This window comes from Quercus suber, unplaced genomic scaffold (assembly GCF_002906115.3).
Source record: "Quercus suber isolate HL8 unplaced genomic scaffold, Cork oak 2.0 scaffold_63, whole genome shotgun sequence".
In the NCBI taxonomy this organism is placed as follows: domain Eukaryota; kingdom Viridiplantae; phylum Streptophyta; class Magnoliopsida; order Fagales; family Fagaceae; genus Quercus; species Quercus suber.
In genome coordinates this window covers 130,791-157,062 of record NW_027069528.1, presented here as the reverse complement: position 1 = coordinate 157,062, position 26,272 = coordinate 130,791, and the positions used below count along the sequence as shown (strand labels likewise).

The 26,272-nt window shown below is 35.6% G+C and overlaps 1 protein-coding gene across 5 annotated transcripts; it reads right to left on the bottom strand.

Annotated features, from left to right (window-relative positions):
- Nucleotides 1–1,434: 1,434 nt before the first annotated feature.
- On the bottom strand, nucleotides 1,435–26,073 carry LOC112011185 (LEAF RUST 10 DISEASE-RESISTANCE LOCUS RECEPTOR-LIKE PROTEIN KINASE-like 1.3). Of its 5 annotated transcripts, none has more exons than XM_065772727.1 (5): nucleotides 12,259–13,131; nucleotides 3,615–3,644; nucleotides 3,211–3,531; nucleotides 2,215–3,113; nucleotides 1,435–1,739 (listed from the first exon to the last, which is right to left on the bottom strand). In XM_065772727.1, the coding sequence occupies exons 1-5, from the start codon at nucleotides 13,067–13,069 to the stop codon at nucleotides 1,713–1,715; spliced, it is 2,088 nt and encodes a 695-aa protein (XP_065628799.1). In that variant the 5' UTR covers nucleotides 13,070–13,131; the 3' UTR covers nucleotides 1,435–1,712. The 5 variants fall into 5 exon arrangements, with proteins under 5 accessions (XP_065628799.1, XP_023899342.1, XP_065628800.1 ...); XM_024043574.2 differs by having other exon boundaries at nucleotides 1,435–1,742; nucleotides 12,259–13,130; XM_065772728.1 differs by lacking the exons at nucleotides 1,435–1,739; nucleotides 12,259–13,131 and adding an exon at nucleotides 25,292–26,073 and having other exon boundaries at nucleotides 1,884–3,113.
- Between the last annotated feature and the right edge of the window lie 199 nt (nucleotides 26,074–26,272).

Below are 26,272 nucleotides of genomic sequence, written 5' to 3'. Positions count from 1 at the left end.
TTGGTCTTTCAGTTGAGTAGGAGATTCTCACAGACGACGCCAATTATGGCGTGTACAGCTCAGTTAATGGGTTGCTTACCAGGTTGTGCTCACAATCTATTTGTTGTTGCGTGGGTTATGGATATCCTACAACGGGAAGTTCCTTGAAAGGCAATTCTTCTACCTTGTTGACGATTCTCTAGGGATTCCTTAATAAGCTCTTTCTCTTTCTGATATCCCGCTCAGAAAATGTCTAGCCTTCTTTCCTTTGTCTTTTCCTTTATTTATAGGCTTACATAGTGGGTTTGTCATGATTTCATAGAGTGGATTTTCGTGCAAGTGGGGCCTCTTTGTGATTATTCTTGACAAAAAGGTGGTCCCATTTTGGGAACAAGTACGTCAGTTTTAGAACTTACGACTGACGCGGGATAGTGCTCGGCAAGCAATCTCCCCTAAGGCATTACCGAGATATATTAGAGACAGGCTCTGAGCACCACCGGACCCCAAGATTATAATAGTTCCTGGGTTTTTTTTTTTTGGGCTAACCAGTATAGGTCGGGCCAATGGTATGGCCCACATGCAATCCACGGCCCGTGAGTCCTAAGACAATGGGCTGGTGGATCCTTTATTTGTACAATATATATAGGATTTTGAAGTCGGGCATGGTTGTGTTGGGGATGCATTTGAATTTTTTTTTTTTTTTTTTTTTTTTTGGGGGATTTGATTCACAACACATGTTAATTAGTTGGATTTCTAGGTATAATCCGGTTGTGAATTGAGAACCTTTTATGAATTGTATTTTTTTTAGTTTCCCATTATGATGGTTAGGATTGTTGTCATATTTTTCTTATTACTCTCACTTTTTAGTTTTTATATCAAGAGTAACAATGTATTTTGCATTTGATCCAAATGATTCACAACGGGTTCCCTTTAATATATTTTCTTTACCCTATTTGATATGGATCATAAAATTGGCATTTCAGTGTTTATTAAGGGTTTAATTGACATTTCAGTATGAATAATGCATAAATTTCAAACAAAAAAAAAACTTTCCATTAAAAAAAAAAAAAAAAAGAACTGAAATGAATAGAATTCAGTAACGGCGGTGAGCAAAATGCAATTAACCCCAAAAACAAAACCATTACCGTCACAAACAACTATCCTACCAATTTTTTTTCTACACCGTAACAGGAATTGAAGGCTCAACATCCAATCTCAATTGTATAAAATAACATAAATTTGTATATATCTCCCTTTTTTCTTTCTTTCCTTTTTTTTTTTTTTTTTTTTTTTTTTATAGGATGGGATGGGTGGGATTTAGATGGCAGGAAAGTTGAACATGTTAAGTGTCCATTTGACAAAAATTATTTTTGTCAACTTATTTTACTATTCAGTTTATTTTTGCTACTATTAATAGGTTCTATTGTACTTTTTGATATTATTTAAGGATCCCAATTGTATTATTTCAACTAACTTTTATTGTACTTTCAGCAAAATAAATATATCCCAAACGGATGTCTCAAAGGAATTACAGGCTGAAGACTACACTGGGGTTCCCATTATTGATCCTTCAATGGGATATTTTATGACGCAATTTCTAGAGACTTTGTACATGATTGAAATGGACCAAGGTTTTACCACTATATTCAAACAAATGCACATCACTAATGCTAAACCTGAACCCACTTGCCAGAGCACTGAATGAATGTCCGTACTTGCCTGCACAACTCGGGTCAAGCAGTTCTCCTTAAATCTTGCATCTGCTGTTAGGAAGGAAAACGCAAAAACAAGAAAATGAGGAATTTTTAGGAGTTGTCATCAAAAAATTTAATCTTTGAATATCACCATCATTTCTAATTCATCAATTCATTATGTGAACTACAATTCTCATTTTAGCATAAAAATCAACTTAATTCAAAATCTTAGATTCGAATATAGCATCAAAGCCTTATAGCATGTGTGTAAATACATCCCAACATGATTTAATTTAATTGTTGACTGCTCCATATACTATGTACACTGCCCAACATTAATATATGAATTCTTTCTCATTTATATTCTATTAACACAAAAAAAAAAAGGCAATCAAAACAGAAGATAATGAAATGCTAACCCACTCATTGACATCCAATCATGAGTGTATTAAATTACCCTTCTACTTTAGAGTTCTAAGCAAAAACATAGAGAAAAGGAAATCAACAGCTAGAAGGAATTAGGTGGAGTAGAGCTGCTAACCCATTTATCATTCACAAATGTATCTGGAGAAAGCGGGGGAGGAATATTCTTCAAAAGCCCAACATCATCTGCTGCCCTAATATCCACCACTTCAGCTTTCTGAGCACCTATCTCTTCATTTTGGATTCCTCTCAAAATCTCCAGTACTTCATCCATGCTAGGCCTCATATCCCTCTCCTGTTGCAAGCACCGAAAAGCCAATTCTGCCACTGACGTTGTCATCCTCTTTACATTGTAATCCTTTTCAAACCCAATAAGTGGATCAACCAACTCATGTAACGCATGATTTTGAATCTTGTTGACAGCCATGTTGGCCAAATTTATATCGTGCCGGTGCCTATTGGTGTCCACAGCTGGTAATGATGATATAAGTTCAATTAATACCACTCCAAAGCTATAAACGTCACTTTTGTCAGTGAGTTGGTAGCACTGGTAATACTCAGGATCGACGTACCCAGGTGTCCCTTGTGGAGCAGTTGATACATGTGTGACATCTGTTGGGAACAACCGTGACAAACCGAAATCAGCCACTTTAACTTGGAATTTCTCATCAAGGAGAATGTTGTTGGTTTTGACATCACGGTGTATAACATCTGATAGATGGAGGTATGCCAGTGCCTCAGCTGACTCTATGGCAATGCTCAACCGAACTGGCCAAGTCAGCAAACCGGATTTTGAACGATTTCCATGAAGATGATCAGCCACAGTTCCATTGGGAATGTATTCGTAAACAAGGAGAAGTTCTTGGCTACGTTTTGAGGTGCACCCGTACAGTGTCACAAGGTTTTTGTGCCTTATCTTAGTTAGGATCTCAACTTCATTCATGAACTGCTCAACACGTTTTAAATTATTTTCATATAGGCGCTTCACTGCAACTACACGCCCATCATGGAGCTTGCCTGTAAATGATTAGGAGAACAATTCAAAGAATGAGATTAAAAACAAATGTAGGTCGGTGGCATGGGTGAGTGAACTATACAACAAAAGTTATCCTACCATAATAAACAGTGCCGAATCCCCCATCTCCAAGTTCTCTAGAAGTGTCAAAATTGTTAGTGGCTTCTTCCAGTTCATCATAGCTGAAGATCTGTGCTCCAAAGTAGGTGCTTCCCTTTTCAAGATCTGACTTTGTGTAGGGATAAGACGGGATGCTTCGAGCGAAATTAGATGAAGAAGCAGGTCCAACTGTGCTTGAAGGAGGTGTAGGCAGGTCTTTGCTTTTTGATTCTTGCGCGTGTCTTTTCTTTCGTTTCCTGATGGAAAAGACCAAGAAACCTAGAAAAATGCCAGCAATGGCCGCGCCTGCTATGCCTAGGCCTGAAGATGAAACAAGGGTTTGCTTAAATTTCCTCTGCTCTCATTGAAAACATGCAATATAATTTAAAACCATAAAATATTACCTACTCCGAGTGATACCTTAAGGTTTTGGTCTGCAATAGTCAAAAGATGCAGAAATGTCAGTCTAAATGAGTATGGACTGATACTATAGAGGAACATATTCAATCAACATGATCATACACAAATGGTCAAGACCTAATTTAAGCTTAAAAGATAATCCAAGTGCTATTATTCAAAACTGATATTTTTCTGCAACTTAGATTGTAAACAAGAAAAGACCATGGAACAGCCGTCACAGAGAGGAAGGGGGAGGATCTGCACATAAAAAATCTAGAGGAAAAAATTAATTAAAAAGAAAATATGAAAATCTTTCACATTTGCAGGGTACCCAAAAACTTAAGAATACTTGTTAATTTTTTATTTTAAATAAATGAGGTGAGCTTGCCATGTTGTATTGTAAGGGATATGGGAGATAGCATTTCATATTGGCCAGAATAGATATCAACTAGATAGGCCTGTCACTCTACCAGTCTGGTCATTAGTTGGACAATGTTTATTGGATATTGGGATAAATTCCACTTCATGTAAATTTGCTAATATAACATTTTTCTTTTAAGCTCTTATAAATAGCAATGAAAGGTTTCAAGGTCCTTTTTATAAAATAATTAGTGGGAAATTTTAAATTTTATTGACAAAAATTCTCAGAAAAAGTGTGCTATATTAGTAGTATGTGTGTGTGGGTGTTGTATGCATATAAATACACTGTAGAATGGGTCTTATATACAAGTCAGGCTGCAAGGAACTGCAGAAACTGCAATGCCTAAGCCTAATTAAACTTTTCATCCCCCCAAAGAAAGTCAACCCTTTCAAAACTAATCATGTTTAGATACATATGTCAACAGCAGTAACTTAAAGGAAGAAGATGGAAGGAAAGAACAGAACAGAACGTAGTTTTCATTTTTTGTTCCAGTAACAGGATCAAACAACAGGGGGGATATAAATTTGCATCATCAAGTGACCAACTGAAAAAAAGACTCACATTAGCATACAAAAAGAGAATTATCTATTAGCCAGAGCAGCTTGATGGCTTCTACAGGATGCAAGAAAAGCATCGGAAGAACAACTGTAAATAGGACAGAAGAAACCATTCTACTACATAGTCCTAAAATATAGGTAGCAAGTGTAAGGCTGGTCACTTTCACACTATTTAGAAATCTCAATTTTTCCAAGAAGCAAAAATCAATATGTAAGATAGATGTATTGTAGATATAGTTTAACCCTGGCACAACCATGTCCTGTGGCAACTAAATGGTACGGAGTGCATTAATGTGTTCTGTACTATCTCAACACGCTCTAAGCTTTCGTTACATTGAACACATTAACGACTGGGACCACTAAATGAATGAACGAAAATGGCAAACAGAACAATGAGCAATATAAAAAATGTTAGACCAGCACGAGGCAAATTGAATACAAATTTCCAAGTTTTATGTGGTTTGGTGAATGCAGAGGATTCAAAGAACAGCGTAACAAAGTTAATTCAAGCAAGGAAGGATAACAAGATAAATGGAAGCTTGATATTTTTTTTTTCCCTATTATTTAAATTTAGTTGGTAAAAGACTTACTGATTTGGAAATAAACCGTCTAATACCTGGGTTGGGACACGGCTGAGTGCCACAATCACTATAAGTCACATTAAAACCACTCATCAAAGCTTCCTTAAGAGCGGACCGATTGGTTGTTAGCTCAATCGCCGCCGTTTGAAGGATTTTGAGTCTGACCCCGACTTCGCATGTAGTAATATTCAGAACCGGATCGGTCGGAACCGGACCGGTCAGATAAAAAGAAGCGCTCACGTTCCCATTAATGCTACAATTAAACTGATTAGTAGGCTTCACCCAAAAGTTAGCGTAGCAACCGTAGTAGATAGTGAGGTCCTCATTGTCGCTAGTGTAATTCAGAATCGTGGAACCCAGAGAGGTATTAGTGAATTCCGTTAGGCACGTGTTTTCCCAGAGGTCTGACCTGGCTAGGGTCATGGTTTTATCGGTCTGGTTGAGTCGGAGGACTCGGTATCTCAGTGGGGGAATGGTCAACTCGGGTGACTCGGTGTCGGTGGGGTCGCATTTGGTGAGCAGGAACTCGTGTTGCGGCTGGGCGCAGTTGGCGGGCCGGGTTTGGGAGGTGAAGGGTTGAGAGAGGTTCTTGAAGGGCCCACAGTCGAAGGGGGCCTGATAACATTCGTCGGAGTTATTGACTGAGTCGGAGACGGAGAGGAAGAAGAAGAAGAAGAAGAAGAAGATTAATGGGAACATTGATTGAGGTGGGAAGGGCTGAAGAGTGAGAAGGCATGAGGTCTTTCTTTGCTGGGTAATGCTGTTGTCTTGCTTGGAGTTTGGACTTCTGGAAGGTTGACTGATAACAGGGCCGGCTTTCGTTGACTTGGACTAACGTTTTGTTTTCTCATTTCTCAGTTGCACAAAATGACCGAAATCTTCCTTAATAAAAAAAAATAAAAAAATAATGAAGACCGAAATAAAGGAGCTTTTGAATCAATAGTAGATGCTCTTTATCATGTTACTACGCACTTTAACGCACATTTTGTCATGATTGCCAAAGGATATATTCTAAACGGTGGAAAAAAAAAATATTGGATTTATAGAAGGAAGCGATAAATACTTAATCATAATCTGTTATATAAAACAGTTGTGATAAAAATTGTGTGAAAATGTATATGAAAAAAGTTAACAAATGCTCTATAAATAATTTTAGAAAAAGTTTTTAGGAAAATTTTTATAAAAAAGAGAAAAAAAATAAATTTTTGATAGTTTTTTCAATTTCTCATAAAAGTGTTATACATTTCTTTCTAAAATAGTTTATTGATAATTGCTCCAAGAGCACTTATTAGCTTGAGCTAATGTATAATAAGAATGATTGTGATAAAGTGTACAAGAAAATGTATAAAATAGGATAATTGTGACAAAGAGTGTGAAAATGTGTAGTGCTAAAATTATTAGCTTTTGAAATTGAAAGATTGGTTAGAAAATGACAATACTAAATTATGAATAGTGATAATTAACAAAACAATGGATCCCATGAAAGCGTATTCAATATCTATAGTTATTCCCACAAGCTTTGGTAATTACTGGATGTCTAAAACTCTTTTTATAATTGAATACTTTTTTGGATCTGTGAAGTCCAATTACGTGAATGATTTCTTTCGAAGTAACTTCAAAATATTGGTTGGAAGTTTTTAATTCAAAACGTACTGGATATTGTGAGCCAACCAATAAGCCACACAATTCAAATACTAAGTTACTAACTTTAAAATTATTGGTGGCACACGGTAACGTGGGTTTTTATGTCTTTATCACGTAATTTGATTGATTAACTTGAAAAAGAGAGTGGTTTGATTGATTCGTGTGACATGTTGTGGATTGTTTAATAATTGAGGGTAATGTGGCCAACTTGTTTGGACAAGAAATAGTATTTATGTATGATTTATTTGTTGACAAGGAAGATTAATATGAGTCTTGAGCCGTGTAAAATAATGGATTGTTGAAGAAATTTAGCAGGACTGGAAAGAAGGTTCGTACTTTTGTGACTAAGTGCATTCACACAAGGCTTAATATAGATTTAGTCAAACTAATCTAAAAATCCTACTTTTGTTTTTCTTTGCTCTTATAACAAATTTAGAGCATTCACGTTAGCTTATTTTATTTTTAGCTACCCCAACTCAAAAAACTTTACTTTTTCTAATTTAGTTATCTATTTTTTTAAACACATCCATCAACTTCAATATTTTATCACTATTTTAAATATCAAATATTATATCCTTTCTATTCACATTTTTAATCTTAAAATAAAATCCATCAGCACAACCCCACACACACCCAGAGAAAATGATCCCAAAATCCACAACCACCCAACACAATCCAACCAAATCCACTTGTGATCTTCCTCGTCACTAACCCAAATTGAACTCGCATTATCTTAAAGAACTACATAATCCAAAAAAAAAAAAAAAAAAAATTGTATCAGTGATTATTGGTTGATTATTATTATTATTATTATTATTATTATTATTTGAACTGATTATGGTGCCAATCAAACAAGGGCCACAAGAGATCCTCTTCAAACCCTTGCAATTTGGGCAAATGTAGCCATTCCTAGGTTGTTGAGCTTGCGGTAGCCACATAACTTCACTCTTGTGAGGCTCAGGCACCAGATCAAGATCAAGACCAAAGAGTTATCTTCTATGCTAATCGATTTCTAGTTGGATTGAAGAAAGCGAAGAGAAAGGGGATGAAATATGGCTATAGTGGATTTGCTGGCGTGAAGAGGGTTGCCAGAGGTTGGATTGTGTGGTGATCAAATGTGGTCTAATCTGCATCGATTTTGTGGCTTGCTTTGATAGAGAGAGAGAGAGAAGAATAAAAAAATAGCAATGAACAATGTCTCATTGCTTGTGGCATAACACTGTTCGCTAACTTTTTTTTGTGCGTAGTTTGTTGAGTATGATGCATAAGGTTTTTGTTTATCCTTAGTTATATTTTAGCGTCAACTTAGTTTGACTAGCCTGATGAGAATGCTCTTAAATTTTCCTAGACAAATATTAGGCTCAATATTTATTTCTCTATTTATACAAAGAGAATACTCTAACGAGTCTAATCTATTCCATCCTTCCAAAGTTTCGGCCAAAATCTTTCTCAACTAACATCAATTCACAAATCTTCCCCAATCATTCACTACACACCATCCACACCATTGTTAGCGACACCCCAACTGTCAACAAAATGGAATCCAAAAAATTAAAAGGACGAATACCCAAATCCTTGAATCCCAGCATAGTAATCGAGCCAAATAATCCTAATCACCACTGATCACCTAACATGACTCATGATCTTGCAAGAAGCAAGCCATTACAGTCGATCGACCATATTTGTTGGATTCTTCTCCACCAATTGCAAATCACATGCAATATGTTCTTTGCGAATTGCAAATCATGGCTGACCAGTGTTGGAAATTGCCTCCCCCAATTACAATTTTGGAGAATTTATCATTCTCCTCCATAGTGTCCGAGTTGATTGGATGGAGAAAGAGAAATAGAGAGAGCGGGAATTTTTGAATACACATGCATGCACGTGCCCTAGCACACACATGGAGAAAAATAAAATAATAATTTGTAGTGATTTATTCATCAACAGTAAGACATGTTTGTAAATTTCTTAAACAAATTGTTAACGCTGATGCAAAAGGGTTTTAAGGTGAGTTTAGCTATATAGTTTTGTTGAAAAGGGATTTGTTGAAACTTTTGGGATGTTAGGATTGGTTTAAATCAACATGAAAATTTTTTAGAGGCTTGTAGGCTCAATTAAAAGAATTGCATATATTTAAGCAAATTAGTCGTCTTTCTTTTTTAACATGACTCATGATCTTGCAAGAAGCAAGCCATTACAGTCGATCGACCATATTTGTTGGATTCTTCTCCACCAATTGCAAATCACATGCAATATGTTCTTTGCGAATTGCAAATCATGGCTGACCAGTGTTGGAAATTGCCTCCCCCAATTACAATTTTGGAGAATTTATCATTCTCCTCCATAGTGTCCGAGTTGATTGGATGGAGAAAGAGAAATAGAGAGAGCGGGAATTTTTGAATACACATGCATGCACGTGCCCTAGCACACACATGGAGAAAAATAAAATAATAATTTGTAGTGATTTATTCATCAACAGTAAGACATGTTTGTAAATTTCTTAAACAAATTGTTAACGCTGATGCAAAAGGGTTTTAAGGTGAGTTTAGCTATATAGTTTTGTTGAAAAGGGATTTGTTGAAACTTTTGGGATGTTAGGATTGGTTTAAATCAACATGAAAATTTTTTAGAGGCTTGTAGGCTCAATTAAAAGAATTGCATATATTTAAGCAAATTAGTCGTCTTTCTTTTTTTTTTTTAAAAAAAAAAAAAGAAGCAAAAAGCAAATTGGGAGTCTCCATGGAGGCATGTATGGAAGCCAGGCCATCCAAATAAAACCGACATGTTTCCAATATATATCTCTAACGATTATATGATTTTGATTCATATTCTATCTCTTCACATAAAAAGAAATAAAATCAATGGTCTTAATGGTCTAATAATGGCACCTCACTAGGCAGTTGGGGAGATGGGGCTCTCTTGTTCAAGATCCCAGGGGACAGGTCTGGGGTAGATTTAGGATATTTCTAACCATTATAAAAGTAAACAATAAAAAATGGTAGCAGGCGAAGCCGTAAAAAATTGAACCCTAGACACAAACCAACCAGGGCTACCACAAAGTTTTTGTTTTTTCGGAGAATCAGAGCTACCTCAAAGGTGGATACACTAATAGCCCCATGGATCATTGACACAATTGAAGCTAATGAGCGTCTGGTTAATAGTTTAATTTAATGATTTATATTTTTTTAGGAGAGTTTAATGATTTTATATTAAAACCCAACAATGTAAAACTACATTTAAAATACAAAGAAGAGAAGTCAGACGTGGTCTCTAAAAAAAAAAGAAAAAGAAAGCAGGAACTTTTGACCAACTCTTTGCTATTATATTTAGTTATGTTTCATTAGACATAAAAACTTTAATACTACATCTAGAAGAGCTGCAATATTTTTAATTAAATTCACCACATTTGTATAAAGAAAACAATATATTACTATAGTTAATATAAAATATAATAATAGTAAGATGAAACATTTTTCTTGATAACCACTCTTTTATTAGAAAAAATAACATCTTTTGGTTTTCTTCTAAACAAATTCAATTTTATTTATCTTCATATTTCCTACAAATTCTTTGATTTGGATATAAATATTTTTTGATAATTTTTCTTGTGTATTTTGTGATTAACTATGAGTAATTATTCGTCAAATGAATTTTAGGTTAATTAACATTTTATTTTTGTTTTCAATGGGGATGTTCTGCATTAGAACTCATTCCATCTCCTTTGTTTGTGTGTATTTGTTTCTAAAAAAAAAGGTATTAAGAAAAAACTCAGTAATTATTTAATGTTTCTAAACTTATTATATAATTGGACCTTGCTGCCCATGCAAGCAGCTCCGTCAATATTATACTACTACCAATTAATTAATCAAGGAATACAGTAATATATACATTTCATGATACATGTGACGCAAGAAATTGGAAAGTATAATATCATGCTAACGGAGGGGTTAATAATAATAAAAAAAAAGGATAAAAAAGCACAGTCAGGTTAGACTTTCCAAGGAAGGAGCACAGTGTTTGTCATGGGAACCAGAAAAGTACTCTGATGAAGTTGAATTTAGAGATAAATCTTTAATTAGGATTTTCAATGCGAATAGGAGAAAATTTTGCACCCAACCAAACCTTTTTTTTTTTTTTTTAAGAACCAATCACACATACACAGAAAAGGAAAGATGTTCAAACAGAAAGACATGCTACAATCTCTATTCAAAAGCCATGCTCCAAACAGAAAAAATTGATAGACAATTCTATTAACAAAAGTTTAGAAACATTAAATAATTACTGAGTTGGTGCTTGGTATGCGGTCAAGGAAGGTTAGGTTAGGTATATACGTTTACAAAATTCTAATACTAGAAAAGGTTAATCAGTTTAGCAATCCCAGGTTAAGCCTAACACAAAATAACTAACAGTGCTCCAGCACTTAAATGCTTCTAGAGGACGGTCGCTGTCTAAAATGAAATGCTTTAAGAAATGTTATCCCACAACTTGACTTGGCAAGTGCCTAGTGGGCTTTGATCCCACCTAAGTAGTTAGATCAAAAATCCTAATCATCCATCAATTTCATATTCTCCCGAAGAGTACCATAGAATTAGTCCATCGTTGACCTGAGGAAATAGTTACTTATTCTTACAACCAAACCTTTTTTTTTTTTTTTTTTAAGAACCAATCACACATACACAGAAAAGGAAAGATGTTCAAACAGAAAGACATGCTACAATCTCTATTCAAAAGCCATGCTCCAAACAGAAAAAATTGATAGACAATTCTATTAACAAAAGTTTAGAAACATTAAATAATTACTGAGTTGGTGCTTGGTATGCGGTCAAGGAAGGTTAGGTTAGGTATATACGTTTACAAAATTCTAATACTAGAAAAGGTTAATCAGTTTAGCAATCCCAGGTTAAGCCTAACACAAAATAACTAACAGTGCTCCAGCACTTAAATGCTTCTAGAGGACGGTCGCTGTCTAAAATGAAATGCTTTAAGAAATGTTATCCCACAACTTGACTTGGCAAGTGCCTAGTGGGCTTTGATCCCACCTAAGTAGTTAGATCAAAAATCCTAATCATCCATCAATTTCATATTCTCCCGAAGAGTACCATAGAATTAGTCCATCGTTGACCTGAGGAAATAGTTACTTATTCTTGAATTGAAGGAAGCAAATTCTATGTTGCCAGGTTTTATGGACTTGTATGATGTTCAAATATAGGGTGGTTGCTATATATGTCGGAAAATAAGATCGGTGTTTTTCCTAAAAGCTTGATCTTAAGTCTCTAGTCTGATGAAAACTATGGTCGCTGCACTTAGGCCAGCTACTGAAGGAAAAAAAATGGGAGAAGCAGAAGGCAGCTACCAATATAGATGCTAGTAACTGAGCATCTAAACGGCATAGAAAACTAGACAAGAAATGAAATAAGAACGAATGACAGCAAAATTTCATGCTTACTTGATGATGATAAAGGTCGAGCACACCCGGATACAAAAGTCCCGTTTTGACAGTGGCAAGCAAATGCATTTGTGCTTGGGTCAGAACCACAAAGCCCTCCGGCCCCTACGCATGTTTCACACTGGGGATTTCTTGCATTCCAAGTCAACATGAAGCCGCCATCAATAGCTGCTGTTACTGCATATTGAGTTGTAGGAATCAGAGCCATAGCTGTTGGTAGCTGAATTGGAACATTGACCCAGTAGTTGCATGCGCCGATTGAGTTACTAATTGAGGATAAATCCGGAGAGTAGATGTTAGGGGAATAGTAATTGAAAAAATATGTATTGTTTATGGTGCAGTTAAACTGAAGAACGCTAGTACTGATCAGAGTTGTAATAGGAACTGCAGGAAGAGGGCATTGATAATAGAGTGTCAGGTTCGTATCTGAAGTAGTATAGGAAAATAGGGTGAAATCTATGGTGGTATTAACAAGCACAGAAGGGCAAATCGTTTCCCAGTAATCCGTCCTAGCAACCCTGAGAGTCTGAAATGTTTTATTGACCTCAAGGACTTTGTAATTGATGTTTGAGATATTGATTCGCGGGGCATCATTGCTGCAATCTAACTGAAAACTTGGGTGACCACAAGATTCTGGCCGATTCAATCCCCAAAAAGGATAACCGAGGTCGGTAAAGCCGCTACAATTTAATGGTGCGCTGCAGTTGAGGTATTGCTCATCTTCTGCGCGCAAGGATGTTGGACAATGGATTAAGGTTATGGCTATTATCATCAAGGACAGAGTGATGGCTGAGAAGAGATGGGGATGCATCTTGAGAGAGAGAGAGAGAGAGAGAGAGAGAGAGGATTGAAGAGATATTGCGAGCAATTGGGTTGAAAAAGAGATGGTGGGAATGTTATATTATATTATATATATTTCTTATCAAACATTATGGTAGAATTAGTGGGCATTGAAAAATGGAAGGGTTAAAAATTTCAAAGAGAAGCTTCTGTTTGGAACCTTACCACTACGGGTCAATTCAGTATTAGGTGACCTAGTCCAGTATATGTTGATAGATATTTATAAGCGTTCTCTAGATTGCCTACCCAAGTCAGATCTCTCTCTCTCTCTCTCTCTCTCTCTCTCTCTATATATATATATATATATACACAAACTAGACTGTAACGATTTTAAGCTAAGTCAAAAATATCAGCCGCCTTTAAAAACAAAAAACTCACCTAAACAACTTTTTTTTTAATTTTTTTATTAACGTCTAACAAATACATCCTCGTCATATTACACATACTAATATACTATGATCAAAGTCATCAAAATGATCAAAGTCAACAAGGTTACACTCAAATGACTCGCGTTTCATGCTTATTACTTTTTAATCCTCCTAATAATGTGGTTTAATTCCAGAGGAAACATGAAATTGGTTGTATTGCTTGATAGGTCTAGGAGGGGAATATAGCAGAGTAACATGAGGGATTTTGGAGTTTTCTACATGGAAAAACTGGAAGATATAGAGAACAATAAATAATATGAAGGGAAGAAGCATTCATATTAAATAATAATAATAATATGAAGGGCGGCCAAACCACCAGAAAAAAAAAAAAATACAAAGGATATAAGCCACAAGTAAGAATTAGGGGTGTGTTTGAGATCTGCTTATTTTACTGAAATTAATTTTTTTTTTTTATTGAAAGTACTATAAATAAAGGTAAAAGTTGAAATAGTATAGTGAAATCTATGAACAGTATCAAAAAGTGAAGTGAGTTTCATAAATAATAGAAAAAATAAACTAAATAGTAAAATATGTTGACAAAATTAATTATGCCAAGACGCTAGATCAATCTTTTTACAGGACAGGTATGAAAAGAATATGTTGGTCTCTACCTTTTAGGTGGGAATGGATCTCTCACACTGTCCATTAATTATATGGCTCAATTGAATTTCGATATTCAAGCTAGCCTAATAACTGAAATTGGTTTTGTTTGACTAGCAATATTGTGCCATGTAGGGTGTCTAACTAGACCTGGAACCCAACCAACTCGGCCGACTTGGCTTGAAAATCGGCCGACCTGACGCTAGCGACGATCAGCAGCGGGTCTCCGCCCATAAAACCCAAGACCAGCGAGATAGTTGACGGGTTTGAACATGAGAAACCGATTTTCAACTGACCCGACCAGAAAACACATTGGAATTTCAGTTCTTTGCCGATTGGAGTGGTTAGCTGGCCTCATTTTGTCTGATCTGTCGAGATCTATGAGATCTAGTTTGATCTCTTCGAGATCCGTCGAGATCTCGCTCGATCTCTTCGACTTACACTGAGATCTCGCCGGATCTCTTCGAGATCTAGCCTGATCTCATTGAGATCTAGCCTAATCTCGTTGAGATTTGCCAAGATCTCTTTGAGATCCGCTCAGATCCAGCTAAAACCAAAGATTTTGGCAAAATCCGGCAACAATTTTTGCAAAATCCGGTGATGATTCACATAGTTCGAAACCGACCGATACTTGACCGGAAACCGATGACATCCGACCACCTGAACCGCTACCTCCGGCGGGTCGGCGGCGGATCTAAGTTTAGGAGACCCGAAGTGATCGGGTCGGTTCCGAGTTGGGCACAAACCCGACCCGAACCGACCCGTGGACAAGCCTAATGCCATGTGCAGCCACACACTTGTTGATCCTTTTTAAGATCTACGTGCTCTTTCTTACACAAATTTAAGGAATCAAACCAAGAATAAAAGACCTATGGCATTTATTGGAAGCAACTTGGTGACCTTATAATCTGTATTCCATAATAGAAGAAGAATTGTGGTACTCCCCTGAGGAAGGTGAGACACCTAAAGTGGTAAAGCGACGTAGTAGAAGTGTATCAATGTTGTAGCATGTAAATGTATTTTCATTTCTTGTGCTGTATATGTATCAAAAAGAAACTTCAGTTTTGGGTACAATGTTTCCTCATTTCACATATTAGTGGATTTTACTTCTTTATCTTACGTTAAGGTCTATCATTCACACGAGCAGGGGGCATTACCCCTAAAATATTGAATAATTTTTGATAAAAAAGAGACGACTCGCTAGAAAAACTAACACACCAAATAGAAGTAGACCCGTGAACAAAGATTATCAAACACCTAATTACTTACGAAAGAAAAATGAAAAAAGAAAAAAGAAAAAAAAGAAGAAGCAAAAATATAACAATGAGAGACCCAATACAAGATACTAGAAAACCCTACACAATGTAAAAGAAAAGAATAGAAAAAGGGTTTGCACCTGCCTCCTAGTATTGATCCATCATTACTTCTTGAGAATTATTTCTGCCATATCCATATCCATAGCAATATTGATATTATCTCTACTATATATATATATATATATATATATATATTTTTTTTTTAGAAACAAACAAATTTTTTTATTAACGTCTAACAAATACATCCTCGTCATATTACACATACTAATATACTATGATCAAAGTCATCAAAATGATCAAAGTCAACAAGGTTACACTCAAATGACTCGCGTTTCATGCTTATTACTTTTTAATCCTCCTAATAATGTGGTTTAATTCCAGAGGAAACATGAAATTGGTTGTATTGCTTGATAGGTCTAGGAGGGGAATATAGCAGAGTAACATGAGGGATTTTGGAGTTTTCTACATGGAAAAACTGGAAGATATAGAGAACAATAAATAATATGAAGGGAAGAAGCATTCATATTAAATAATAATAATAATATGAAGGGCGGCCAAACCACCAGAAAAAAAAAAAAATACAAAGGATATAAGCCACAAGTAAGAATTAGGGGTGTGTTTGAGATCTGCTTATTTTACTGAAATTAATTTTTTTTTTTATTGAAAGTACTATAAATAAAGGTAAAAGTTGAAATAGTATAGTGAAATCTATGAACAGTATCAAAAAGTGAAGTGAGTTTCATAAATAATAGAAAAAATAAACTAAATAGTAAAATATGTTGACAAAATTAATTATGCCAAGACGCTAGATCAATCTTTTTACAGGACAGGTATGAAAAGAATATGTTGGTCTCTACCTTTTAGGTGGGAATGGATCTCTCACACTGTCCATTAATTATATGGCTCAATTGAATTTCGATATTCAAGCTAGCCTAATAACTGAAATTGGTTTTGTTTGACTAGCAATATTGTGCCATGTAGGGTGTCTAACTAGACCTGGAACCCAACCAACTCGGCCGACTTGGCTTGAAAATCGGCCGACCTGACGCTAGCGACGATCAGCAGCGGGTCTCCGCCCATAAAACCCAAGACCAGCGAGATAGTTGACGGGTTTGAACATGAGAAACCGATTTTCAACTGACCCGACCAGAAAACACATTGGAATTTCAGTTCTTTGCCGATTGGAGTGGTTAGCTGGCCTCATTTTGTCTGATCTGTCGAGATCTATGAGATCTAGTTTGATCTCTTCGAGATCCGTCGAGATCTCGCTCGATCTCTTCGACTTACACTGAGATCTCGCCGGATCTCTTCGAGATCTAGCCTGATCTCATTGAGATCTAGCCTAATCTCGTTGAGATTTGCCAAGATCTCTTTGAGATCCGCTCAGATCCAGCTAAAACCAAAGATTTTGGCAAAATCCGGCAACAATTTTTGCAAAATCCGGTGATGATTCACATAGTTCGAAACCGACCGATACTTGACCGGAAACCGATGACATCCGACCACCTGAACCGCTACCTCCGGCGGGTCGGCGGCGGATCTAAGTTTAGGAGACCCGAAGTGATCGGGTCGGTTCCGAGTTGGGCACAAACCCGACCCGAACCGACCCGTGGACAAGCCTAATGCCATGTGCAGCCACACACTTGTTGATCCTTTTTAAGATCTACGTGCTCTTTCTTACACAAATTTAAGGAATCAAACCAAGAATAAAAGACCTATGGCATTTATTGGAAGCAACTTGGTGACCTTATAATCTGTATTCCATAATAGAAGAAGAATTGTGGTACTCCCCTGAGGAAGGTGAGACACCTAAAGTGGTAAAGCGACGTAGTAGAAGTGTATCAATGTTGTAGCATGTAAATGTATTTTCATTTCTTGTGCTGTATATGTATCAAAAAGAAACTTCAGTTTTGGGTACAATGTTTCCTCATTTCACATATTAGTGGATTTTACTTCTTTATCTTACGTTAAGGTCTATCATTCACACGAGCAGGGGGCATTACCCCTAAAATATTGAATAATTTTTGATAAAAAAGAGACGACTCGCTAGAAAAACTAACACACCAAATAGAAGTAGACCCGTGAACAAAGATTATCAAACACCTAATTACTTACGAAAGAAAAATGAAAAAAGAAAAAAGAAAAAAAAGAAGAAGCAAAAATATAACAATGAGAGACCCAATACAAGATACTAGAAAACCCTACACAATGTAAAAGAAAAGAATAGAAAAAGGGTTTGCACCTGCCTCCTAGTATTGATCCATCATTACTTCTTGAGAATTATTTCTGCCATATCCATATCCATAGCAATATTGATATTATCTCTACTATATATATATATATATATATATTTTTTTTTTTTAGAAACAAACACACACAAGAGAGAGGGAGAGATGTTCTAACTTTTAACACAAAGGCATACCACAATTCTACTAAAAAATAACTTTTAAAATCCCTACTATATTGTTATGTGCAGTTTATAAGAGAAATTGGACAACCGTTTATTACATTTTGATTAATAGATTTGAGTGATACTTAAATTACAGCGTGTCAGTGGTGGGATAGTCCACTTATTGACGAAAGGTTTTACTTTCGGCAATGAGTAGTCCTGGTGCCACAACTTGTGCTACAATAGCCCATGTGGTGAGTTGTGGTTGATGGAGGAGTGTCCTCACATGGACCCACCATCTCCACCAACCACAACTCGCCTCATGGGCGAGTTGTGGCACAAGTTGTGACACCAGACTTATTCTTTGATAATATATTGATCAAATTATAACTAATGCTGTGGCATCTAATAGGAACTTTTAGTCTTGAGAGAGAGAGACAAATGGTTTTACTACCCCTTTCAACTTGAGAGGGGTTGCTCACTTGTTTGTATTTATTATATTTTGAAAAGGACATGTTATCTAACCTAAGTAGAAAGTATTGATTTATTTATTTATTTTTATTTTAAAACCAACCTAAGTAGAAGTGTTATATATATTGGCAATAATGTAATTGTGGGGGTAGAAGAGAGGGCACCCTTGACAAGACCTACTTGATCAGGAATAATCAGGCCCAACTGGTTATCAAACTAGGCCCAGCCCAGCTAAGACAACCGAAGTACCCGACGAATCAAAAGAACTAAGGGTTACAACTCGCCTGAGGAGGCCAAGCGACAGTTGCCCCGTGGAAAGGCTAGAAGGGGGCCACAAGAATTACAAGATTGGAAGCTAAAGAGGACCATGGTGACGTACAGAAAAAAGAAGGAAGAAAACTTCCAGATAAAGCAACCACCACCTCCACATCAAGTGCTCTGCAACAACTCAGCCTGTCGCATTAATGGCAGAATGACTCCTAAACAGTACTCTTATAGTCTGTATCTTACTCTAACACCACTGACAAAGCAGTGATGGAACAAGTATCTAAGAAAAGATTAACAACCCTCCAAGTGGAAGGTTGAGATGTGAACCAGATGGCTATAAAAGGAGGAAGAACACCCCCCCCCCCCCCCAACCCAAAAAAAGGGTAGGGATTGGAAAAATTAGCGAAAAGAAATTTGTCTGTAGGTTGTAATGCATGTATGAAATCATTCCTCAATCAGCCGAGGAGATATAAATAAGAATCTTTATCCTACTTGACAATTCTTTTCTCAGCAGAATAAAGATGATTTGTTCTTTCTTTGTATTCAATCCAGATTGTATAGTTTTGAAGCTCAAAGTGTTGGTCTGCATACTCATCTCTATAAATAAATTGCATTGGGCCAAGAATAGGTCAATGAGGTCGTTTTTAGCCCATACAGTAAAAATACATCTGGGTTATGATAAAAAAAAAAAGAAGAAGAAGAAGAAGATAACATATTTTGGATTGATATGCTTAAGGATGGCAATGTAAGCTTGTCCCGTAGCTATCTATCTTGATCAACCTTGAATGGATCGGGTTTTATTTGATCTATAGAGCAAATCAGATGGGGGAAGGGGTTTGGACTTGACCCGTAGTGGGTTGGAGACATCACTAAATCTTATATTTTGTTGACTCTTAAAAAAAACCTCATAAGAATACTTTTAATGTAAAAAAAAAAAAAAAAAAAAAAAAAAAAAAAAAAAAAAAAAAAAAAAAAAAAACTCTTCAACTATTGTAATGAGTAGCTAATACCTTCACCAAAATTAAGAATTTTTTGTAAAATTTTTATATTTTAAAAATAATAATTATCCTTGAATGTGGTGATACCTTTAATATAAAAATGAACAACCTTTTTCTTTTAAATAAGTAGTAAATATCTTCGCCAAATTAAAGATGCTTTGAAATCCAATTTACAAATTTAATTGAATTTTCTTAGCTTTGGATATATATATACACACACACCACAACTTGTAGAATGATGCTGAATGAATCTTGATGGAAACCAACAACACGGCATAGAGAGGAATAAAATGGCAAACGAAGAGTGAAGCTCGAAATTCATTTCCAGTCAAGAGGGTGGAGGAAAAAGGATTCTTTTTACCTAATGTGAGTTTGGTTGTTGGAGGAAAAATATAAGAAATGGAAATGAGTGACTTGATCAAATAGGGGGAGTTTAGGACTTAAACAAAGGCAATATTATAACTGAATCATAATACATATGATTTATTAGTCATTGGGATACTCTACCCATATCATATATGTGAGCGAGCAAACCATAAAACCTTTCACTACAACTACAAGCAATGCCACACTTCCTTTTCAGTTTAACTTTATCAACACGTGGCTATTAATCCATTTTCCACTCTAATCACTAACCATTCATTAATTCTAATTATCATATATAAAAGGATGACTTTTAAATGCTTGTAATATGAAATGGGAGACGAAGAAAGATGATTGTGGAAAAGATGATAAACGTATACCAAACGCAACCATATGGTGAAAGCTTTATGACTAAAAAAAAAAATCAATTGAACCTGATCGATGTACCTAATACGGGGCCACATCCAGCACAATTAGTACCGCATGTAGCGGAATGGAATCCCATGCCGACAAATTCTCAAGTCGCATGACCATCTATGCTAATTACCAGTTTTGTCAACTATAAGTTTACGCATTAAGAATTAGGATAGCAAAGGTTCTTGCCTAGTAATGCTTATATACAAGATAGTCTATCCGTACCGGTACCAGTTGGTATGTACTGTACTGGTACGTACACAAGTATTAAAACACCAACATTTAAATACCAGTTGTACCGATCCTGTATCGGTTATACCGGCCAATTTCGGGTAATACTGGCCGGTCTCTGACGTATCGGCCGGTACAGAAAAAAAGTTTTTTTTTTTTTTTTGTGGTAATTTTTGAATTTTTGTAAGAGCAGAATAGTAACTTATTGCATTAACTTATTAGTATTATTTGTTTTCTTAGTATGCAATGAACAATTAAGCTTTCTATTTTTTATATTGCTTTTTTTTTTTGTTTTTTCTTTTAATTGATGCTAAATTCTAAAACCATGAATAATCTGTTTTGAATTGAGGTAATATTTTATGATAAAATTTTATATTTATTATAATACACACACACATACATACATACGTGTGTGTATGTGTATATATATATATATATTTATTTATTTATTTATAAATATAAAAAAATAATGGTAAACCCAAAACGGTATACTGGTATCGACCGGTATTGAAATATATCATTCCACTGGTTGAATCGGTACAACCTCTGGTACGAGATTGACATCTCTTGCTTATATAGGCTCCCCAAAAGGGAAAGATTGTGTGTTGATGAGCTCTCTCATGGAAATTTTTGTTTGTTTGGTTGCTCTCTGGAAATGCTCTAAAATGTTTTATGATGATTGATACGTGCCAAAAAAATGGACCAAAAGAACAAGGACAAAGACACGGAGGTACCCTTAGGCCACCAAGGGACATGGCCTCCCCTTGGATTTTTGAAATGTTTTTTTTTCCCCACTTAATATATGATATTTATAAATATTATTGAATTTTTTGGTTAAAAATTCATATGGCCCTTTAATATTGGAATAAAATGAATAAATAAACAAACAAAATAGTCATCTAATACAAAAAAAAAAAAAAAAAAACTCAAAATGAATTAAAATGGTCATCTAATTCATATTTGAGGTTTGTTGTCCCTTTCAAAACATTTCAAATTTTTACTAAAAAAAAAAAAAAAAAATCCCTTAAAAAATCATTGATGGAAAAAAAAAAAATATTGGTATGACACTTTGGTTGATTGCTTATTTGGGACTATTTTAAAATTTTTGAAATCTTGAGATTTGGGTGTTATTCAATTAGCTAGTTCCACCTAGTGAACTTTATAGTTGAGCACTATTTCGATTAGATATTTTTTATGCTTAAACAAGTTTTAGCAACAAGATTCATAAATCATACAAAACTACTATTGAAAATATATTTCACCATTTAAGCATAATGTAATTTGACATTTGGCTTCTAAAAATTGTTAAATATTTTTAATTTTGTCAATGGCTAACAAGGACTAGAAAATTAGTAGCCTACTATTATTTTTTTTATTTTATTTTTTTATTTATATATATATTGGTTATACATTTGAGCTTATACTTAATCTTCTAATTTCCACTACAACTATTGAATGGGTATTTGCAACCATGAATATTATCAAAATACTCATTGATTTTATACATTGAAATGGAAATTTTTGCAACATCTAGTGCTGAACTAATCATTTATGATTTTCGAGAATTAAAAGAACATCAAATTTCATTTTGATAGATAATTGCATTGCAATTTTTTATGAAATAGTTATTTTGTGTTTTTTATTAAATTGTTGATATTTTGTTAATAAATGGGTGCTAATTTGAATCATTATAAAAATTAAAAAAAAAAAAAAAAATTCTTACTATAACCCTCCAAATAGAAATCCTGGCTCTATCCTTATCAAAGAACCTCTCTATACTTGAGCAACCCCAACCTACCAAAACCCCATCCACCTCTCAATCACTATGAACAACTAACATTCCCCCATGGGATGGCTGGATATTAAAGGAATCAAATCATATCTTCCTTAATTTAATCCCCATGACCTAAGGTGCTTGCAATTTCAATTAGTTCAGGCCAATTATTTTATGTAATTTTTATTACAAAATAATTTCTAAAATTATAGTGAAGAGGTTGAGACCTTTGTTACCTAGGATTATAGATCCTAGCTAAGTTGTTTTTGTGCCTGACAAGTGGATATCAAAGAATGTGGTCTTAGCTCAAAAAGTGATTCATAGTTTCAATTTATACGGGGTTTAAATTGGATTTCCATAAAGCTTATGACAAATTGGAATGAGAATTCATCTAGGTTTGTCCTCCATAACTAGTTTTCAGTAAATAGTTAATTTCCTCAATTCAACATTGTGTAGCAATGATTAGATTCACCCTTTTGTTCAATGGAAGTAAAGGGCTTGTTATTACTCCATCAAGGGGCATTAGATAGGGAGATCCCATCTCCCTTTATTTGTTTATCTTATGCCATGAATTCTTTGTAGGCTTCTTAATCGAGAATTGGATAGAGGTAATATCAGCTGAGTTCAGATTGTAGTAGGTAAGGTTGTCCACAAGTTGGTTCAGTTAGGTTTGTGCCTAATCCAAAACTGACCCAATTAGATCAGATGGAGAACTTCCAAACCTGTAGTTGATTCGTAAGGGTATCGTGTTGAATGGATAGGGTAATCCTTGGATGGTGGTTAGCTTCAGGTGAAGCCAAAAACCATCGAAAAAGTAGGAGGAGTGGCGAGATCTCATAAGATTTGGCGAGACTCATCTAAGATCTTGCCAGGTCTAGTGGACATCTCATTGGATCCGGAGAGATTTCCACCAAATCTTGTGAAGAACTTGGAGTGAATTCCTGCTAAATCTAGCGAATCTCCACCAGATCTAGCTATGTTGGTAGCCGAACTCCGTTGCATCTAGTTGGAAATGTCATTGGAATGGGTTAAAATTGCCAAATTTGATGTATTTACAGTTGGGTAGGGTTGCTTGGGTTTTGGAGGAGGAGATCTACCACTGTTTGGTTTTTGAAGGTTGGGACTCACAGTCAACTGTGGGAGCAGTCAGATTTGGTGGTGACGGGTTGGGTTGGGTTGGGTTGGGTTTGGCGGGTGGATTTGGTTTGCAGGTGGCTTGAACAACCCTAGCAATAAGGCCCTGAGAATATCCAAATTACTATACGCACATAGATGATGTTATGCTATTTTGTAAAGCAAAGGTAGCTGAGATTGAGTCTCTGATGGGCTGCTTGGAAATATACTGTAGATGGTCTGGTCTGTCTATTAGCTTGGAGTAGTCAGGTATTTTACTCCTATTTCCTGGAATGAGTTATGTTAACCATTGCATGATGGTGAGTTGGGCTTTAAATCTTTTGAAAGTTTTAATATGGCCATTATAGCAAAGCTAGGTTGGTGGGTTCTTTCCAATAGAGATTGTTTTTGTGTCAAAATTCTAAGAGCCAAGTATAGAGTTCACAATAATTGGCTAAATGGATGGTAACGTAGCCCTTAGCCACCCAATCTTAAAGAAAATTTGGAAGTCGAAGCTCCATGACAGGTTGAAAAATGCACCTCTGGCATACTACAGTGGGTGCCCCTTCCACAAGGGATAGATTGAGCAGCCTATGTCTCATTGAAGAAACTTCTTATGTTTTATGTGACCATAATATTGAATCCCCCATTCATCCTTCTTGGAATTGTTAAGTCGCATGGGCATTATGGTTTGGAAGTGAGTGGAAAGTTAAAACTGATGCCATATTCTTTCAAAGTTGGGGAGGTCTTATAGATGGATTTTATATCCACCAATGATATTTGGTTTGAATATGGAACGTAAGGAAGCTTTTACTTTGTCTGGAGCCATAATACTAGAATTGATTTGGAAAAATAGGAACCAAGTGTTGTTTGAAAAGAAGACTTTTGAGATTGACAGCCTAGTTGGGAATCTATGCTTGCTAAAAAAAGAACACGGCTGGAGAAGTGAGATCCCACATAAAAATTATGTCTTAAAAATCCACAGCAAATGATCTCATCCTCCAAAAGGACATGTGAAATTTAATTGCAACGCAGCAGCGGGCAAAGAGTTCTCAATTGTTGCGGTGGTCGCTAGAGTTTGGAAAGGGACAATGGTTTATTATGAAAAAGAGAAAGAAGTAATAATAATAAATGGATAGTACGCGCTAAGACAAAGATAGTACAATCTAATAGCGAAATTAGTACAACACATCGCACGAACTCTTCAAATCTACCTTCTATTGTGTCAGTTGACCACTTCTACTTGTTCATCATCAAGGATTTTAGCTTTAATTTTTAATTTGGTTCTCAACATTTTATAGCTTTCATTTCAGTCTTTATAGTTTTTAATTTGTTGTCATTTTAGTCTGTGTGGTCATTTCACTTATAATCAATTAGTCAAGTAGACCCAAAAAAAAAAAGAAAAAAAAAAGAGGGAAAATATGAAGACCAAATTAAAGATATTTTTGGGGCACGGGGGATTATTGCTTTTGTCAAAATATTCAAACATGATAGGTAAAAGAGTGACTGCTGAACATAAAATTTCCGGGTTTATCCTACTAGCTTAAGATTTTAATGTTGTGTTTCAACTTTCAACATGCTATATCAACTACTAATCTATATATTCCAGAGTATTAGTTATCAGACCCAACCCCAAAAGTTCTCCCCTAAAAAATTATCTATATTGCAAATCAATCTATTGAGACTAATTATGAGGATAACAAAAATGAACAGAATCATTTGCTCATCGCTTATGGGATGAATAACATAAGTAGTGGTGCTGTGTTGTCCATTTGAGATGATAAATTGTGAAGATGCAAATCGATTATTGGCACAAGTGGAATACGTACCTGGTGAGGAATAATAGCACGTTGACTGATTCTGCTTCAGGTCATAACCACATACTCCCTTGTATTCCGTGCAATTAAGACATGCCGCTGTATCCACCTTCCATTTTACATCAAATCCTTCTCTAATGGCTTCCTCTAATTTTGGCCGATCAAATATTTCTATTCCTGTCCAAGGAATGGACTGAACTGGAACTGGAACAGGAACGACTACGCTTTCTTTACATTCCCCAGGCCCATAATCTCCCCATTTGATGTTCGCAAAACCATTTATTTGGCAATTGAATTGTCCGACTCCGAGGAAAGGTATCAAAGAAAAACCACAGCCATAGACTATTGTAAGATTCCGTAAACCACTGCCAAAATCCAATAGTGTAGGATCGAGGGTGGAATTCACGAACTCTGGTGAACAAATCCCAGTCGAGAAGTCCTCTCTCGTAATCTTGAGTATCTGGGCATCGGGATTGATACCTAACACTTGGTACATCACGTTCATAATCTTTATGGTAGCAACACTTCCCTGGCAATTGAGCTTTAGTCCAGTATAGCCACAACTATTTGGTCGGTTATCTCCCCAAAAAGGAAAACCAATGTTATTCAACTTTCCACAGTTGAACATATTGCTACAGCTCTCGTACATATCTTCATCGCATAAAGATAGAGGAATCTTGATGAAAAAGAAGAATATGAAAAATAAAGAAACCAGAAAAGGAGACGATGAGAGAACCCACGAATTCATGTCCTGAGAGAAACTCAAAAAAAAGGTAGGTAGTGACTAATCTATTGTACTAAGGAAAATAAACGAAACATGACCGAGTGACTGTTAACAGGTGAACATAACGTCCAACCAATAAAACAAAAAAAAAAAAAAATTTGTGTGGAAAGAGAGAGAAGGAATCACATTGGACGTTTAGTTGACTTAATTACAACTTCTTTAAGACTCCATGCCCCAACTAATTTTTGTTGCATGTGTGGTTATGGTTA

Coding starts and splice junctions, on each gene's coding strand:
- LOC112011185 (XM_024043566.2), bottom strand. CDS start 13,069: ATGCATCCCCATCTCTTCTCAGCCATCACTCTGTCCTTGATGATAATA. Junction 3,532..3,614: donor TAAGGTATCACTCGGAGTAG/GTAATATTTTAT, acceptor TTTCATCTTCAG/GCCTAGGCATAGCAGGCGCG. Junction 3,114..3,210: donor ATTCGGCACTGTTTATTATG/GTAGGATAACTT, acceptor AATCATTTACAG/GCAAGCTCCATGATGGGCGT.